This window comes from Anomaloglossus baeobatrachus, chromosome 5, assembly GCF_048569485.1.
Source record: "Anomaloglossus baeobatrachus isolate aAnoBae1 chromosome 5, aAnoBae1.hap1, whole genome shotgun sequence".
In the NCBI taxonomy this organism is placed as follows: domain Eukaryota; kingdom Metazoa; phylum Chordata; class Amphibia; order Anura; family Aromobatidae; genus Anomaloglossus; species Anomaloglossus baeobatrachus.
In genome coordinates, this window is record NC_134357.1 from 325,142,416 (window position 1) to 325,162,855 (window position 20,440).

General features: G+C 40.0%; 1 protein-coding gene across 1 annotated transcript in view; it reads right to left on the minus strand.

Moving 5' to 3' along the window:
* LOC142311402 (protein-glutamine gamma-glutamyltransferase E-like) overlaps positions 1 to 11,811 on the minus strand; it is a 38,098-nt gene extending 26,287 nt beyond the window's left edge. Inside the window, exons 1-4 of the mRNA XM_075349789.1 lie at positions 11,717 to 11,811; positions 4,228 to 4,368; positions 2,343 to 2,585; positions 344 to 462 (exon numbers count right to left, since the gene is read on the minus strand). Coding sequence (XP_075205904.1) covers positions 344 to 462; positions 2,343 to 2,585; positions 4,228 to 4,368; positions 11,717 to 11,723 — 510 coding nt within the window. The 5' untranslated portion in view covers positions 11,724 to 11,811. The remainder of the gene's footprint in view (positions 1 to 343; positions 463 to 2,342; positions 2,586 to 4,227; positions 4,369 to 11,716) is intronic.
* Between the last annotated feature and the right edge of the window lie 8,629 nt (positions 11,812 to 20,440).

The following is a 20,440-nucleotide window of genomic DNA, read 5'->3' on the forward strand; positions in this document are numbered from 1 at the left end:
ACAAGAATCTGCATAACTAATCATATGCTCAATAGTTGCAAGTCAAATTTCTGTATGACATAGCCAAGATGTTGTCTATAAAATGAAGGTAGCCTCACACTCAAACCTGTAGTGGATGGTGACATATGGAACCTGAAAATCAAAAGATCAAAACATTGTTACCCTTTTGCTCGTCAGTGACTGTTACACTCAAAAAACAATAATTGGAGGCACTTAGTATCTCCTACTTTATTTTTAGTGTACGTTGAGTATTTGCAATATCATTGGTCATTAGAGAATTTATATTTTGTACCAGAATCTAGGAGCTGTATCTCTAGGTATGCGTCATAATCGTTTTAGTTACCTGACCATAGTTCCAACCAATAGATGAAATAAATTTGTCATTCCCCATGAAAATGACTCCGTGGTCATTTAGAACATATTCTTTTCTCTCTTCTTCATTGGCCAAGTACACTTCATCATCTGCAAAGAAAATAACCAGATTTAAAAATGATGATCTACATAAGCCCCTCTTGCAGATTGTGCTATGATCTAGCACTAAGGCGGGCTTTGCACACTACGACATCGCAGGTGCGATGTCGGTGGGGTCAAATCGAAAGTGACGCATATCCGGCGTCGCAGTCGTTATCGTAGTGTGCAAATCCTTTTTGATACGATTAACGAGCGCAAAAGCGTCGTTATCGTATCATCGGTGTAGGGTCCGACATTTCCATAATGCCAGTGCAGCGACAGGTACGATGTTGTTCCTCGTTCCTGCGGCAGCATACATCGCTGTGTGTGAAGCCGCAGGAGCGAGGAACATCTCCTACCTGCCTCCCGGCTGCAATGAGGAAGGACAAAGGTGGGCGGGATGTTTACATCCCGCTCATCTCCGCCCCTCCGCTGCTAATGGCCGCCTGCCGTGTGACGTCGCTATGGCGCCGCACGACCCGCCCCCTTAGGAAGGAGGTGGGTCGCCGGCCACAGCAACGTCGCAGGGCAGGTGAGTGAATGTGAAGCTGCCGTAGCGATAATATTCGCTACGGTAGCAATCAAAGGATATCGCAGCTGTGACGGGGGCGGGGACTATCGCGCTCGGCATCGTAAGCATCGGCTTGCGATGTCGCAGCGTGCAAAGTACACCTAAGACTTTCTTTGCTTTGATCTGGAGAAACACAGTATTTGCAATCATGGACTGTAATTCGTGATGATCGGAAGTCTCTTTAACAATTTTGCTATGTGAGTCAAACATTTGTGGTAACATCCCTGATGAACAGATTTTATGCTTTAGGACAATTAGGCACACAAAATTACATCTAAGAATGTATTGGGACTTTTATTTTATACAAGAAGGGGAGGAGAAGTTTTAGAATGTATCAACAGGGAAATTGGGAATTTAGGATATCGTATTGAAATGCTGCAGTCCAAGGAGACACACTGGTTGGGTCTGCTCTCTGCTTGATTAATGACTGACAGGTCTGCTTACAGGTATATCATTACAATCATAATACACTTCCAGCAATATCTGACACATGCACAGTGCAAAGATAAAGCCAAGGCCAGAACACTTCTCTTCACTGCGCATGCACCAAATACCACTAGAGAGTATTGAAGTAACAAATCGACTTTTGAAATGTCAATTAAAGGGGTTGTCCAGTCTAAAATGACAAGCCTACAGATATTCTATGTGACTGCAGACTTGTGAATCCTCACATTGTGCACACTGTGCGCTGTGAGGATTCTCTGGTATCAGAACCCGGGAACAGCAGTCTTGTGACTGAAGGTTTGATTTATACATATCCTATCTATACTAGATGGCTGTGGCCTCGCCTAATGCAAGTGTAATGAGCAAGGCCGTGCCTATCTAGACAGATTCTGGCAGGGAGTATGCATATTACATACTTGTTGTCACTCACCTGCCATTCACGGCTCTGACACAGGAAAATCCTCACGGCGCAATGTGAGGATTCATAAGTCTGCAGTCATAGAGTAACCTCAGGCTTGTCATTTTACACTGGACAACCCTTTTAAGCCAAGAGGAGGACTGGATAATGTTGGTGTCCATATTTATTACAGGACTTGACACTATAACCCACACTGTTTTTAAGGCAAGTTGCCAGATTTTTAATAAGGACATTATTGTCAAGCTATTAACCTACTAGATGACAGATCAATGCCTGTTTCTTGAAACCTTCTGACAGGTTCCCTTCAAGCTTCCTTTGCAAAAGAACATTATCCCAACCTGACTCACCCACCAGTGAAATATAGCAATATGGTATTTGCAACGTTTAGATACAAACAGACATTCACTTAGTCTATATATATTATATGCAAGCTATTGTCTTGTTGTGCTAGTGTATTACCTAGACACCATGGGTTAAAAAGAAGAATAAATTTCCCAAGTGAGTATGTGGACGTTTGTCCCATCACGGATATCTGGACACTGAGATCATATCTCCCAATGACGGCATTTGCTGGACTAGACATGATGATACGCAGAGAATTCCCAGGGCTGGACTCCAGAACTGCACTCCATAGCCCGCTACTCCATGAGCTCGACAGGGAAAACTCTACATTTGTGTTGTGATATCCTGAGTTCTCAGGACCTTCAAAAAATGAAAAGATACAAAAATTACAGAGAATATTGTACAACCCTAAAGTAAAAAACCCAGAGCACTTAGCAGAATAAGAAAATGACTGTTATTTGGTCATATTTATTTTAACTTAAAACGAAAAAACATTAGTCTTGTATATTGTTTTCTAAAAATCAGCCTTATGCAACAGTAAAGTTGGCATGTTGATAGGATTGGACCACTTTGTTCTGAACTACTAAAGTTACCACACAGGCATCTCCCCAGCATTGCACACCTTCAAATTCCCAGGACAGGCATCTCCCAGCATTATAGACCCAAAAACCCACCACATCCATCTCCCTCAACATCACACACTCCCCAAAATCACCAAACTACATGTGCCTCCTCCCAAAACTCCCACCCCCAAGCATCCCCACAGCATTAAAGATCCCCAAAATCCCACTACATGCATCCACCAGCATTATACACCTTACAAATCCCACCGCAGGCATAGCTACCGCATTAAACACCCCAAACAAATCCCATCACAGTCATCCTCCAGCATTGCGTACCCCAAAAATCCCAGCACAGGAGCTTCATTATAAGACTGTTATGTGGTACAGTATCAAATGCCTTTGCAAAGTCCAAATAAATCACATCAGTTGCATTACCAATATCCAGATTTGCACTTACCTGCTCATAGAAACATCACACGTTGGTAAAGGGTGCTTTACACGCTGTGACATCGCTCGCAATTGCTAGCGATGTCACGAGCGATAGCACCCACCCCTGTTGTTTGTGCGACATGTGGTGATCACTGCCGTAGCGAACAATATCGTTATGGCAGCGTCACACGCACATACCTGTTCAGCGATGTCGCTGTTGCTGCCGAACAATCCCTCCTTCAAGGGGGAAGTGCGTTCGGCATCATAGCGGCGTCACAAATCAGCCGCCCAATAGAAGAGGAGGGGAGGAGATGAGCGGCCGGAACATGCCGCCCACCTCCTTCCTTCCTCCTTTCCGATGGACACAGGTAGGATTATGTTCGTTGTTCCTGCGGTGTCACACACAGGGATGTGTGACGCCGCAGGAGCGACAAACAACATAGTATCTCCTGATGGAGCGACATTATGGAAATGAACGACGTTACACAGATTTTAACGCTTCTGTGCTCGCTCATCGTCGCACCTAGGATTTACACGTTGCGATGCCGCTACCGGCACCAGATGTGTGTCACTAACGACGTGAGCCCGACGATATATCGGTAGCGATGTGTCAACGATCAATGATTTTTGACGTTTATTCGAGCGTTGAACGTCGCTCCTAGCTGTCATACGCTGTGATGTCGCTAACGACGCCGGACCCCGACGATATATCGTTAGTGATGTCGCAGTGTGTAAAGCACCCTTTAGATATAACTTATCTTTTATAAATCCATAAATCCAGCTATCAATTATTATAATATTCTTTGGAATATATTTCTGCAGGACATCTCTTATAATGCCCTCAAAAACTTTGCACACCACTGATGTCAGACTTACCGGATGGTAGTTGCCCGAATGCATTTTCTTACCTTTCTTTTCAATATCGGCACCCCGTCAGCCATTCTCCAATCCTGGGCACCAACCAATATATGTAAATCTGTAACTTTGATATAGTTTGATTAATAGATTACCTGTTTGCACTGTAAACACTATACTTTGCCAGTCTTTAAGGGGTTTGTTGAACTCCAATGTTATTCTGCAAGATTGTCCCCTCCGCAGTATCAGCTCAGAGCTGTTATACATATCAGTGTGATGCGCTTTCTTGTTGGATTCTGTATCAAATAAAAAGAAATGACGTCTTTACTCATCAAATATAGCTATCGGATGTATATTTGTAGTAGAGCACAGTGAGGTCAGATTGATATACAATCTAATATCTATATACGTGATCAATAAATATAAAACTGTACTTTAGATGAAACATGATACAGTATTAGTTAACTAATTTATTCAGGGCTATTATGAACACTATTTGGGCCACATTTGGACAATTGTTCAGAATGTCTTTTAAAGGGGTTGTCCACTACTGTACTTTTATATTGATGGCCTATCTTTAGGATAGGGCCTATCTTTAGGATAAGTCATCAATGTCTAATCGGCCGGAGTCCGACACTTGGCACCCCCACCGATCAGCTATTTTTGGTGCCGAACACAGTAACAGTCAACTGGAAATGCTCAGTTCCAAAGCTGCCCTGTCAACCAATAGCTGCTACGGCTGGTTACCGCAAATTTGCCTCCCATTCAAATCAATAGGGGGTTTATGTGCAGTATCCAGCTGTGGCTGCTATTTGAAGACAGGCATCTCTGGTACTGAGGATTTCTGGGTACCTTCCGCAGTCACCAGCACCAAGAACAGTTGATCGGTGTTTTTGCCGGGTGTCGGACCCCAGACGATCAGACATTGATGACCTGTCCTAAGAATATGTCATTAATGTAAAAGTAGTGGACAACATCTTTAATTCTCATCAACCTCCTTCTTATAATCTACTACTGCATAGGTTTAGTGGGCACTGGAAGTAAGCTGTTATACTTCTTACAAACAGTGACCCACTTATTCTGAAAGGACTAGAATATGTTCTCTAAGCAGCTTGTCAAGTCTATACCGTATATTTATTAGACACATAAGGGAGTGAATCAAACTATTTCAGAGAAGATAAAAGCCATTCTACAAGCTTCCTCTTTAATTGAACTTTTAATAAATAGGATCAATCATCTTCATAAAATGTAAATGAATAACTGTGTGGCACAATGCATCTTTGATCTAAAGCTTGGGGGATCCATTCATCCACGTTAAAACTTCATTTTCACTTTGGTGTTTTAATGCCTGATATACAGTAACTTGCTGCAAATTCATATTAATCCTTCTGGCTGATGAATATATATTTTTCCTATCTCATACAAACATATTATATTATTTTATTTTCCACCCTAAATTAAAACACATAATTGCTGGAAACACTCTAGTAGACAAGATGTTCCCGAAGCCTCAAAGCTTTTACTGGTCTTTCATCTTTAAGGAAGATGACAGGTAGCTTTGAACTCCTTTGTGATGTCAGGAATGCTGTGCTGTATTGTCTATGTATCTTCATAAGTCACTTACTAAACGTTAATGTACATAATGACATAAATGAACCCTTCCTGCCAATCACCCTGTGCTTATGCTGCTGTATCATTATTTAGGCGTTAATTTGCTCTGTATTGCATGTGCGTGCCCAATATAATGAAAGATCTGGCTGATGTCACAGCAATGACATTCTGAAGACAAGAGGAGTCACAGAGTGCTGAGCACGTCGGACAGATCAGACATGCTGTATAATAGTACTTTCCGGAAAGGAAAACTTTATCACTAAATAGCCACTGTCTCTACATTTTTTGAATCAGAGATTTGAGCATATACCTGTAAACTGAATTTGCATTCAGTTGCTTTTCACCATCCACTTTATGGTAGTCACAGTTTTCTTGACTTTATAGGTCTACATATATACTACTGCATGACCAGCTCCACCCTCACCTACTGTATCCTCACCCATCCCCTGTAGACTGTGAGCCCTCGCGGGCAGGGTCCTCTCCCCTCTTGTACCACTCTGAGCCTTGTTTTGTTTATGAATACTGTACTTGTTTTTATTATGTATACCACTTTTCACATGTAAGGCGCCATGGAATAAATGGCGCTGTAATAATAAATAATAATAATATATCTGCGCTACATAATAATTTCCTTCTGGCGATTAACAAAAGTGCAGGATGGAAAATGATGGAAATACGGATTCCAATGTTTGCAATGGCATAGTTCCCAAATGCCTGGAGCATCATTTGTTGCATAGGATAGGGGCAGACACCGGTCTGGATGCCTGATGACAGCATTTCATGTAATGCTTTGATCGACCCCTGACCAGTGCCTAGGATTTAATGAGACAAAAGCCTGATGGCCACAAATACATTTTTGCATCAGTTGTGATCCTGCTAAATTGCATCAGGCTCAAAAAACTAAGCCTGATGTAATAAGTATATGTGAACCCAACCTTTAGCACAAATAGACACTACAGTAGACAAAAGCGCTAGAGGAGCCACCTCTGCAAATTTCGCTGCAATGTCCTAAATGTTCCTACAACCCTTTTTAAAAAAAGCTTAAATTCATAGATCATATGACTTCAAGATCTATCACTGAATTCACAGAATTTCTCAGGTTAACAATACAACAAAAAACTCACTATGCCCATAAAAAATATAATGAAGTCTAACTACTACTAGCCATAACTACAGTATGCTAAAGTCTGACGAAAAGCCACAAACCTTAAAAAAAAAGAAATTAAAGGGGTTGCCCACTACTTGGTCTACCACTTCTCAATCACTATATCCCCTGCACAGAATACTGACGGCTTATACTCACCTCCGGTGTGGGTGATATTCCAGCAATGTGTTTGTCAGGTCTCCTGGAGCTCACATGACATGAGCCCTACAGCCAATCAGCATCTGCTTCACTCTCACTTCCTTTGGACAAAACTGACATCCAGAGGAAGTGTTTGAGCAGCAGCAGTTCTTACTTCTTCCTGATTACAGTTTCAACTGAAGGAAGTGAGAGTGAACCGGACGCTAACTGGCATAAGGGCTCACGTTTTTTTATTGAATGAAACAACGCTCACACCAGAGGGTGTTTTTACTTTACATGGGGAAATATAGTGACTGAGAAGAGGTTGTCCGAGTAGAGGACAACCCCTTTAAAGTGAAAGTGCCACTGGCATAACACAGTGTATCAATTGTAGTTCAAATTTCTCTTTTAACTCCCAGCATATATCTGGCTGCTCTGTTTTTTGCAGCCTGCATTATTCTCTTCCATATTTCAAATGAGACTTGCTTATTCAAGTCTATGGGCAAATAAAAAAATTGGATTCCATATGGATCAACTATATAGCATGTGATTTGTACAGATACATTGCAATTCTTAACATAGGAAACTGTGTTGGGTCTTGCAAATATTATTCTCTGCTGATATTCTTCCATATTATCATTCTGTTAATCTAATAGGTGAATAAAGGTAGAAATATACATTGTTTGTTTTTCATTCCCACTGTCCATCCAGTTTCTAGGAAAGATTCAGGTTCAATCAGACATCTAGCTGATGAGAAAAATTGGTACCCTAAAATTTATAATGCTAAGGAGGTCTGGCTTCCAGTTGTCGTACTCCCTAAAAGTATCATGGACATCAAGCTTTTCATTGGATGCAATTGTCACCTTAGGAGTGTCTGTTTGTAAAGAAGCTCTTGGCCAGTGAATAGAAGACTAAAAACATATGAGTTTTTATTATTTAGTGTAAAAGTTATGTAAATTAATATCATATGGGTTGTGTGGTTTTAGTAAAATCACTGGCCAAAGTAGTCACCATTGACCTGGATCTTCAAACCTTGGAAGAAGAACAATGGATGAAATTAATTTGTTCTTGGGTTTCTATAGTCTTTTTGTCCTTTAGGAATTCTACAGGATGAATTTCATGGTATTGAGGGAAGATAGATTTAGTGCATTTACATTTAACTAACTAATCAAACCTTTTTGTATTTTTAGCAGTACTATGTGTAACTGAGATGAATAGAACATTCCGAATTCCATAGCTGTCCCTTTTACTTAATAAATTGTCCACCACATACTGTTGATTCTTGTCACTTAATTGCATGGTCTGTGTTGCCTCACAACATTTTTTAATCTTGTGGCCTATAATTACTTTTATTATTACCAAATTATTTTAACATTTCTTTTTTATGATTGTTATAATATCTAAAATTAGATGATGTGTGAGGCAACAAGTCACATCTGATCTACTGAGCAATGCCACACTTAAATTTTATATGATTCCAAATTCTGAAGTCTTTATATTACACATTTTTCTATTCATATTGGTATGTAGTATACAGCTGTGTAAAAATCCTGAAGGGAATTTTCCCTCATCAAGTCACAAAAATTACAATTTAGCACAATTTGTTGCATTATCCTCCTTTGTGGCACCTATCTCCTAAATTCTCATTGACATGATCTTCAGACAAGTTAGAGAATACAAAAAACACAATAAAACCAGTAAACTGTTATAATAACTTTAAAACATTTTTTTTGAGGATCAATTCTAACAAAAATATCAAGTTTTCCCATTTTCTGGAAATTTTTGATCATTTCAAGCATATTACCAACTTCATCACTTATGTAGCAGTAACCAAGAAAAACCGTATACTAAAGCATTCTCTTCATCTGCACTCATTCTATAAACTGTTACACTTGCTTCAAAATCTGACTTCTTTTGCTCTTTAACTGAACAATTTTATGGTTGTCTATAATTTTTACAACATGCCTTTCCTCTTTGTACACTAGGCTTAAGTACGATGGCAACCCTTTTTTCCAGAAATCTGAGGAAGTTTCTTCTTATTGTTCCTTCGTCCTTCCATAAAAAAAAAGTCTGTCTGTTCTAGTTACCATACAACAACCATAATGCTTTTTGTGGATTTTCATTGTTACTGAGATCATAATAAAGCCAATGACCTTTTTATATCTTTGAGAGAAAGGGGACATTTAGAAGAATCCTCCTGAAAGTGGGAGTCAGAGGAGTGCATAGACCTTATGTCATATAACAGGAGTTGTAATTGGCCTTGCCCAAAATAAAATTAGTAAATAAATAAATAAATTAATTAACTACCATTCGGCTGGATCACATAAGAACTTAAGGTACCGTCACACTTAGAGAGACGCTCCAGCGATCCCACCAGCAATCTGACCTGGCAGGGATCGCTGGAGCGTCGCTACATGGTCGCTGGTGAGCTGTCAAACAGGCAGATCTCCACAGCGATCAGAGATCAGCCACCAGCGACCCGTGTAATGACGCTGTGCTTCGTAACCATGGTACACATTGCTTACTTACATGGTTACTAAGCAAAGCGCTTTGCTTATAGTTACCCGATGTGTACCCTGGCTACGTGTGCAGGAAGCAGTGAGCCGGCTTCTAGAAGCTGCGGATGCTGGTAACCAAGCTAAATATCGGGTAACCAAGCAAAGCCTTTGCTTGGTTACCCTATGTGTACCTTGGTTGCCAGCGTCCGTGGAACCCAGCTCCCTGCTTCCTGCACATTCAGATCATTGCTCTCTCACTGTCAAACACAGCGATGTGTGCTTCACAGCGGGAGAGCAACAACCAAAAAATGGTCCAGGACATTCAGCAACGACCGGCGACCTCACAGCAGGGGCCAGGTCATTGCTGGATGTCACACACAGTGACATCGCAAGCAAGATCGCTGTTGCGTCACAAAAACTGTGACTCAGCAGCGATGTCGCTAGCGATGTCGCTTAGTGACACGTGGCCTTTAGCTTATAACTTTACAGCCCTTACAAAGTATTTTTTCTTCTATTGAGCCAATTGGATTCCCCTTTCATTGCACATATAAAGTATAATGCCAACAAAAGTGCCCCTCAAAGACTGTATAATACTCTACAGTGAATTATTCCACCATACCCTCCAAATGCATAGTTCAATGCAATATAATAGGTCTATATGCAGTATAATGGCACCCACACCTTCTCACACAGTATAATGGCCCTTACTATCTTCCAAACAGTATAGTGGTTCCCACATAACCCTCCACACAGTATTATGGACCCCACACAAATCTTCACATAGTAATTGCTTGCATACAGTATAATGGCCCGCAAATAGTATGAAGGCTCCCTCATAGCTCTCCATATAGTATAATAAACATCCACACAACCTTCCATATTGTGGGGCCCCACATTATCCTTCCTCTATATAGTATTATGCACCCCCATAGTCGTCCATATAGTATAATGGGCCCTACATTGCCTTCCATATAGTATTATAATGCATCCAATAGTCATTGATATAGTACAATGGGCCCTGGACCCCACATTACCTTTCATATAGTATAATGCACACCTCATAGTCCTTCATTTAGTATAATGTACTCACCGATAGTTGTACATATAGTATAATGAGACCCACATAGTCCTCAATATAGTTTAATGCACTCCATAGTCCTCCATATATTATAATGCACCCCATAGTCCTTGATATAGTATGAGGCATCCTTAATAGTCCTCCATATATTGTGATGCACCCCATAGTCCTCCATATATTATAATGCACCCCATAGTCCTTGATATAGTATGAGGCATCCTTAATAGTCCTCCATATATTGTGATGCACCCCATAGTCCTCCATATATTATAATGCACCCTATAGTCCTCCAAATAGTATAATGCACTCCGACAGTCCTCCACATTTAATGCGCCCCATAGTCCTCCATATGTTATAATGTACCCCGTAGTCCTCCATATATTATATTGCACCCCCCATAGTCCTCTTTATATTAAAATGCACCTCCCCAACCCTCTATATATTAAAATGAACCCCCCATAGTCATCCATATAGTACTCAGATCTCAGATGCCGAGTGAGAATGATAACTGATTTTCTCATGCTGGACTATGCAGGCTAATTAATCTCAGAAATGTATATAACAGATATTATATACTGAATTTTTATCTGTTTATCCCTTTGCAAAGAGTTTCTGCTAGTATCTCATTAAACTAAACATTAATTTGTCTCTTACTTTAAAATATACAATATTTTCAAATTCAGTCAGAATGCATAGATTTTGTGGTGAATTTAATTTTAAAATAAAGTAAATTTCAGACTAAGATCAGCTGTAGTAGTCATGCCTATAAATCCATTTTTGAAGAACACCTATGACTGAAATACACATATAAACCTAAAATGTACAAAATCAACGTTAGAACATTAAAAGCTACCTAATCATGGATCCTATCTTCCCTCTTAAAGGATAAAGTAAAATGTGGTAAATATATGAAAAAGTACAAAGAAAAAAATGAGTTAAATGTACATAAAACTCTAAACTCTACTGTTTCTTATGGAATATAATACTATAAAATTACTGCATATAAAAAAAGTTTGGTTTACCCAAGCTGTTAGATATCAAAACGTACTATACTAAAAGTTGGAACAGTTTTATTTATCACTATATATTGTATTAATGAAATTCTGTATAATATTATATCAGTTCATTTCAAATCTAAAATTTACAGAAATGATTATACAAATAAATTGACTTACCGTCCATGGTGACTTGATGATCTGCCTGTGTGTTGTGAAGTGCAGGCTGAGCTCCAACAAACTAGCACATACATGTGAATCAACCATTATTTGTATCTTCCTCTCTACCCTGTCTATTAAAATTCCAGTGACTGAGTGTTTTATGAGAGCGTTAATGGGACATGCCTTAATGCTTACACTGAAGGCTCTCTTCCTGGTTTGCCGCTCACATGATAACCGGAAGTGCCCAGAGGAGATTCCAGCCAATCTGCCATCTTGTTGGCACGCATCCTACTTTTCCCTAATGAAAATACACTGGCATGCTCCTGAGTGAATACTTAACATGTGACACAAGACCTACGTAACATTCTGAACTGTTCCTTTGAGTAAATTATATTTTTATTTTTACAAGGTCTTGGAAAGGGATCAGAGTAATCCTACAAATATTCCTGTCCTAGTTTTCTTCCCTGTGTCCCAGCTGATTTTTACAGCTCGTGACATTCTGTTCAAGCTGTGTATGTGTACATTACATGAAGATTATACTGGGTGGTGGCCAGGAAAAAAAAGCATTAAAGTCCCTTCACTAAAGTTTATCTAGCACAGGTTTGTCCTCACGCACAAACAATAATTTGTAGAATTTATTACTCGATGTATAAAAATTAATTCTGCATACTATTTTATTTATATGGCCCAGACAGAATATTATGCAGCAGAATGACTTCTCCAGTTGTCATTTTTTCTTATCTTTTAATATTGAGTGACTTACAGTAAATAATTTAATCTAAAAAACTTTTCTGTTTGATTTTATAATGAAATTAGTATTAGCTTAAAATGGTTCTTTAAGATATGGAAAGATGAAATTTTTTTTACCCTTTTAGTTATATTTGAAGACTGCGGTAAAACATGATTTTTTGGGTCAAACACTGTTATATTAATAATGATTAATATGCAATTTACTAGGTGTCCCCAACACTTAACCCCTTCACCCTGGGGCAATTTCCCATTTTTATTTTAGTTTCTTCCTCCCCTTTTTCCAAAAGCCATTACTTTTTTTATTTTTCTATCAATATAGCCATATGAGGGCTTGTTTTTTGTGGAACAAGTTGTACTTTTGAACAACACTATTCATTCTGCACAATACTGTACTGGCAAACAAGAAAAAAAATTCCAAGTGTGATGAAATTGCAAAAAAAGTTTTTTGTTTTACTATTTACGATCTTCACTATATGGTAAACCTGCCCTGCCAGTATTATTCTCCAGGTTATTACAAGTTTGTAGATATCAAACATGTATAGATTTACTTTTGTCTAAAGGGTGCTTTAAACGCTGCGACATCGCTAACAATATATCGTCGGGGGTCACGGTGTTTGTGACGCACATCCGGCGTCGTTAGCGACATCGCAGCATGTAACACCTCTGAGCAACCTAAAACGATCGCAAAAGAGGTAAAAATCATTGGTATTGGAGAGGTCGCTCCAACATAAAAAATCATTGACAGGTGAGTAGCGAGGTTGTTTTTCGTTTCTGCGGCAGCACACATTGCTATGTGTGACACCGCTGGAACGAGGAAACTCACCGTACCTGCGTCCCGCCAGCAATGAGGAAGGAAGGAAGTAGGCGGGATGTTGGCCCGCTCATCTCCGCCCCTCCTCTGCTATTGGGCGGCTACTTAGTGATGTCGCTATGACACCGAACTAACCGCCCCCTTAGAAAGGAGGCAGTTCGCCGGTCACAGTGACGTCTCTAGTCAGGTAAGTAGTGTGACGGGTGTAAGCTATATTGTGCGCCACGGGCAGCGATTTGCCCGTGTCACACAACCGACAGGGGCGGGTATGCTCGCTAGCGATATCGTTATTGATATCGCAGCATGTTAAGTATCCTTCAGTAGTTAAAAAAAATCAGAAGTTTGTAAAAAAAAAAACAGAATTGCACTTTTAGCGCCATTTTTCCAAGACCCGTAGTATTCCCATTTTTTGGGATCTGGGGCTCAGTGATGGATTATTTTTTGTGCCTTGAGATGATGTTTTTAATTATATATTTTTGGATAGATGCGATGTTTTAATTGCTAGTTATTGCATTTTAATAAAATGTTGTGGCAACCCCCAAAATTTAGTTCTGGCGATTTAATTTTTTTTCGCTACACCCTTTGCTGTTCAGATTAATTGATTTCATATTTTTGATAGAGCGGGCATTTCTGAACCCAGCGATACTATACATGTGATTTTTGTATTGTTGTTTTATAGTTATATTTTTTAATTATTTTTTTTTACATTTTTATTGGTTTTACTAGTTTACTAGTCCATTTAGGGGACTTTATACCTGCACTGTCTGATCGCTACTGATGATTAACTTTTTCAGCAAGATGTGGATCCAGAATCCTTTGAAGATCAGATTCTCCTTTTTGCATTTGGATAAGAAAAATATGTCGCCGTCCAGTTGTGCGCGTTTCTTCAGAAGTGTCTTTAGTTCCATAAAGATGCGGTTCCAGAGTCCTTTGGGGATCAGAAGATTCCCAGATCACATCAGGACTACAAGATCCCAGGTACCTTCAGCTGCACCACAACCAATGTGGTGTACTTAATTATATGTACCAAATGTCCAACTGGGGGTCTGTATGTAGGGGAGACCGGACAACAGCTCAGGACAAGGATGAATTCTCACCGCCACACAATTAGAGAAAAAAAGATGGATCTACCTGTGGCCAAACATTTTTGTAACTCAGACCACAGCATCATGGACATGAAATTGCTGGTATTGAAAGGAAACTTCAAGTCCCAGAGAGATAGGAGACTATGGGAGTACAAACTTATGATGACCTTTGACACATTCAGAGCAGGAATGAATGTGTCTCATGGATTCATGTCTTTTTACATCAGTTAAAAGATGTGCTCCTCTGACCATCCGAGCGTGTCACAGCCCTGGACCAGAAACTTATCAGAGGACAATAAAACTTTCAAGCTGAACTGCAGCAAAATTTATGGCCACAACAGTTTGCCCCCCTGCCATAGAGATAGTTCTGTTTTATATAACTTGTTTTTTGTTGGGTTTTTTTTTACTGCACTATTCTAAGTCCTGTTGTGTTTAAATATGTGACTCTTCAGATTTTGTGTTATACCATGCCTGATGAAGAGACCTGAGTAGTCTCGAAAGCTTGCAATTACTACCATCTTTTCAGTTAGCCATTAAAAGGTATCAACCACTGAGGACTCTCAGTTCTTTTAAACAATTTTTTTTAACTTTTTCAGGAAATTTGTTATCATTTACTTGGATGACATTCTCATTTGTTCACAGGATTTTGGGTCATATTTGAAACGTTAAGGAGGTTTTACAGATTCTCAGAGAGAGAAAGTTGTACACAAAACTAGAGAAGTATATTCGCTGTTCAGGAACTTCCATTTTTGGGTTACATAATTTCCACTTCTGGTTTTAGGATGGATCCCTCTAAGTTGCAGGCTATATTAAAATGGGACCATCCTGACAACCTTAAGGTACTGCAATGTTTCTTGGGGTTCATGCAAATCATTACAGGAAGTTTAATAAAAAAAAAAAATCTGCCATAGCAGGACCACTGACTGACATGACGAGAAAGGTACATACTTTTCTAACTGGTCTCAGAGTGCTTTATTTGCATTTGACTGTCTAAAAAAATGCTTCCCATCAGCCCCTGTATCAATACAGCCTGATGTGTCTCTTCCCTTCTCAGTGGAAGTTGATGCATCAGAGGTGGGAGTGGGAGCTATATTGTCTCAAGGGTTCATCTGTTGGTAAACTGCATCCATGTGCATATTCTTCCAAGAAGTTATCTCTGGCCGAACATAATTACGAAAATGATAATAGAGAACTACTCACTATCAATTTAGCATTTGAGGAATGGGGACACTTTTTGGAGGGAGCTATTCACCCTGTTAATGTAATTATGGACCATAATAAACTCCTTTACCTTGAGTTGCCTAAGAGTATTACAAAGAGACAAGTTCAGTGGTCATTATTTCTCAAAGGTTTAACTTTTTCATAACTTTTAATCCAGGGTTTAAAAACACAAAGGCTGATGCATTGTCCAGACGTTTTCCATAGGATGAATCTGGTGAGGAACCTGTGCCCATCCTGCAAAAGTGAGTAGTGAAGCCAGCACTAAGTACTGATGTTGAATCTGAGATTGTGGTGGCCAGAATGAGGCACCATCTGTGGTCCCAGCTAACAAGTAATTTGTTCCCCTGAATCTTCCCCTTCGGGTTCTGGGGGAACATCATGATTCCACCCTGGCTGGTCACCATGGAATGAATGGTACTTTGGACCTGTTATTGCGTTGTTTTTGGTAGGCCAAAATCCAGAGTAATGTGGTGTCCTATGTGTCTGCATGTGCCACCTGTGTGCGTTCTAAGACATCGCAATCCCCTCATGCAGGTTGTCTGCAGCGATTGAGTGTCACTAGCAAACTTTCAACAGACATTTCCATGGACTTTATTGTGAATATTCCTCCCTCTGATGGAAATACTGTCATTTTTGTTGTAGTGGACAGGTTTTCCAAAATGAAACATTTTACTGCCTTACCATCTTTATCCATTGCTAACATTTTACCGCAGGTATTTATGCGTGAAATTGTCAGACTCCATGGAGTCCCATCTGATATTGTTTCTGATAGATGTACTCAATTTATTGCTAATTTTTGGAGGGCTTTCTGCTCTCGCTTAGGGATTAAATTGTCTCACTTGTCAGTATTCCATCTGCAGTTTAATGGACAAACAGAGCGCATGAATCAGAACTCGGAGCAGTATTTCTGCTGTTTTGTCTCAGGTAATCAGGAGGAGTGGTCCCCATTTATTCCTCTTTTAGAGTTTATCAATAATTGCCGCCATGAGTCCTTTGGCATATCCTCTTTCTTTTGTGTCTATGATCACAATTTGCAGTTCTGTGCTATTCTTAAGGGGCACTCATCCGGGGTTCCTGAGTAGGACCTATTGGCCTCAGCACTATCGTTTACATGGTAAAAGATTTAGCAGCACTTGCTTAAAGGGAACCTGTCAGGTCCAATATGCACCCAGAACCATGAGCAGTTCTGGATGCATATTGCTAATCACTGCCTAACTGTCCCTGTATACACTAGCACAGATAAAGAGATACTTTGAAAAAGTATTTCTAAAGATCTTTAACCAAATGCTAATGAGCAAGGGCACTAGCCCCCTGGGCGTTAGTTCTCTGGCCAGTCGCCCCATTTGCATGTTAGTACGCCCCTGTGGGTGTGCTAACATGCTAATGAATGCGCAGCATCGCAGGATGATCTCACTCACCTCTCCACCGCCATCACGTCCGACGTTGGATGTTGGCTCAGTGCACATGACCTTGTAGTTTGGGTCATGCGCACTACTTCAGTTTGAAGCCAGGACGCATACACCCTGCTTCATAGTGCGCATGACCCAAACTACAGGGTCATGCAGACTGAGCCGAAATCCAGCCTCTGGCAGCGATGGCAGCAAAAAGGTGAGTGAGATCATCCTGTGATGCGGCGCATTCATTAGCATGTTAGGAAGCTTACTGGGGGGCAACTAGCCAGGGAACTAACGCCCAGGGGACTAGTCCTCTCACTCATTAGCATATGGTAAAAGATCTTTAGAAATACTTTTTCTAAAGATCTCTTTATCTATTCTAGTGTATACAGGGATGGTTAGGCAGGGATTAGCAATATGCACCCAGAGCTGCTCGTGGTTCTGGGTGCATATTGGACCTTACAGGTTCCCTTTAACATGGGCTCTAAGTATAAGTCTGTGGCTGACTGTAGACGTGTGCCTGGTCTGGACCTGTGTGTAGGTGATCTGGTGTGGTTATCCACTAAAAACATTAAGCTTAAAGTACCGTCACTTAAGTTAGGACCTCGGTTCATCAGTGCATTCAAAATTACTGCTGTCATCAATCAGTTGGCTTTCTGTCTAGCCTTACCAGCATCATATAAAACCCATAATGTTTTCCACAAATCTCTATTAAAGAAATTTGTGGGTTTGGGAACTCTTCTTCCTGCCCCTCCACCTAGAGTCTTAGTTGATGGATAACTGGAGTTTCAGGTATCAATAATTCTTGGGTCATTCTTCGTTCTTTATAGTACCTTGTTCACTGGCAGGGTTATGATCCTGAGGATATGACTTGCGTACCAGACTCTGATATCCATGTGGAGCATCTGGTCAGGGAATTTCATTGCCGTTTTCTGTAGAGACGTGGCCCTAAGGGTTCAAAGGCCCCTTGTAGATGGATAGGTACTGTCAGTGTTTGGCTGTAAACTCACTGAGTATCTTGGCGGCATCAGACGCTATTCACACTACAGACTCTGACACTCCCCATTTTTCTCTGTCTGGTGCTTTTGAGTTACACAGACAGGCTCAGGCGTCGACCAGCTGTGTGCTCTTTAGTGATCGGGATAGAAGGAGTTACATCTCTACTTGCCTGCTAGTTACCTTTTGGATCACGTGTTGTGGGAGACCTATTACAGTTTCTCCTCGCCTTTTTAAGATGGAGGTATCTGTCTTCCCATGCTGACTACATCTTCTGCTAAACTGGTCTATGTGTTGTGTGTTCCAGTTTGGTGGTGTTTATACTGTGTGTTTCTTGGGGTGTTGTGGAATTCTCTTGTTGTCTCATTGTTTCCTCCCTGCTCTTCTTTTCCTTTTTATCAGTTGTGGTCTAATATCTAGGTGTGAGCGTGCTATCTGATTGAGTTTTGGTTTCCCCTGTTTCTCTACTTCCATGGGTTTTACCACTCATCTCTCAGCCCTCTCCTGGGGATGGGTAGATATTACCCTGATTACCTTCACACCAGGGCAATCACAATGAGCCTGGTAAAGTTCCAGAATTGGCACATCTATTAGATGCAACAATTTTATGGAAGCTACAGGCTGCTATTTTTAGACTGGGAGGCCAATAACCATGAGCCTCCTCAGCCTGAGAATATCAGCCCCCAGCTGTCTGATTTATCCTGGCTGGGTATCAAAATTGGAGGGGACCTAACAATGTTTTTTTAAATAATTTAAAAAAAAACCAAAAACACCAGGTCTTTTGTATTTTGATAGACAGCCAAGATAACGCAGACAGCTGAAGGCTGCAGCCTGTATCTGTCTGCTTGATCTGCGCTGGTTATCAAAATATGGCTACTGCTACATTTTTTACAATTATTTATTTATACACTCCACTCCAGGAACCCAGATAGTAAGTGTGAGAGAAATCAATCACAAACGCCACCACAGAGGGTGGGTGAGAGAAGCAGAACTGCAGCCAATCACAGACACTGTCACATAGGGTAGATGGGGGAAGCATTGCATATTCATGAACTTTAATGATCAGACCAGGAAACAGTGTGACAGCCATGGGAAAACTATGTATCTTTTCCTGCTTTAATTCCCAAAATACTGTGACAACATTATTCCCAAACCAGCTGTGAGTCAGAAATGCATCAGGCATATTCCCCGTGCTGTTACCATTGAGTTTCAGTACTTTTCCATACATTGTAGCATTTTCACAGCCCTTCGTAGACCTACTTCCAAGGTCCTCAAGAAAATTATTTGAATTTCCCTTTGACATGGCTTAGTTTAGTTTTTTGGTATGAATGCACGAATAATAGAACTTATTTGGCTCGAAGAATCCGAACCCGAATATTTGACTATTCACCCATCTCTAATCGGTATGTGTAGATGCTACTTGCTACATAGCAGCACAATACAAGTGAATGGGTTAGATTGCACTTCCTTGAGCACTGTGACCAATTCAGTTAGATGTTTTTATGAGTTGCTAGTCGTGCTTATGGTACCCTAGGCATCATAATGTTTCCCCATTCAATTATATTGCACTGTGATGTAGCAACTATTGATCTTTCGTTGCATGTCATGTGTCATAGCCAATGTAACTGTGTAGCCCAGTTCTAAATGTACTTTCACACTAGATAACATTTTACATTCTTAAAATGCAAATTGCCAAGAGAAAGTTTCTGTACAGACATTGAACAAACAAGAAATTGTAAGAGATTGTAGTTTTGAAGCCTACATGTTTTGGTTCTTGGTAGATGTAAACCTGTCTGAATTTATAATAGTATTCGCTTACTATTTTGTATTGGTCATTGTTTAAAAATGATATGTCGTTCACTAAGATGTAAGACTTAGGTATTTTCTGTGTAACTATGGTAGTCATTAGCTAATATGATACTGTGCATTAGTCATTTGCTTGATGCAGCTGGCATTGAAGCAAAATATAGTAATTAGGTTCGTAGAATTATTTACGATATTCTTTTATGTGGCAATTAAAAATATCTATACCTTTTAATTCAGTGGAAATTAGTAAATGTGTTTCCAAAGGGGGTTTCCATCTTTAATTATTTTTCATTTCATTTTCCTGAGCTCAATGATTGGCTGCAGTGCTGACATACTGTAGATATCACGTTGTTGCTGTATTTATGGCAGTATATTGTGGGGACAGCAGCAGATAGACAGCCCTCGAGTGGAATTGGCCAAGTAAGACTAATGTTATAATAATACAAGCCGTTAAAAAAAATAAAGGTGGAAATGCTATTCAAAGACATAGTTTCAAGCTTGGAAGTTACAGTGCCTTGCGAAAGTATTCAGCCCCCTTGAATTTGTCAACCTTTCCCCACGTTTCAGGATTCAAACAAAAGATAAAAATGTTAATGTTATGGTGAAGAATCAACAACAAGTGGGACAAAATTGTGAAGTTGAACAAAATTTATTGCTTATATTAAACTTTTATAAAAAA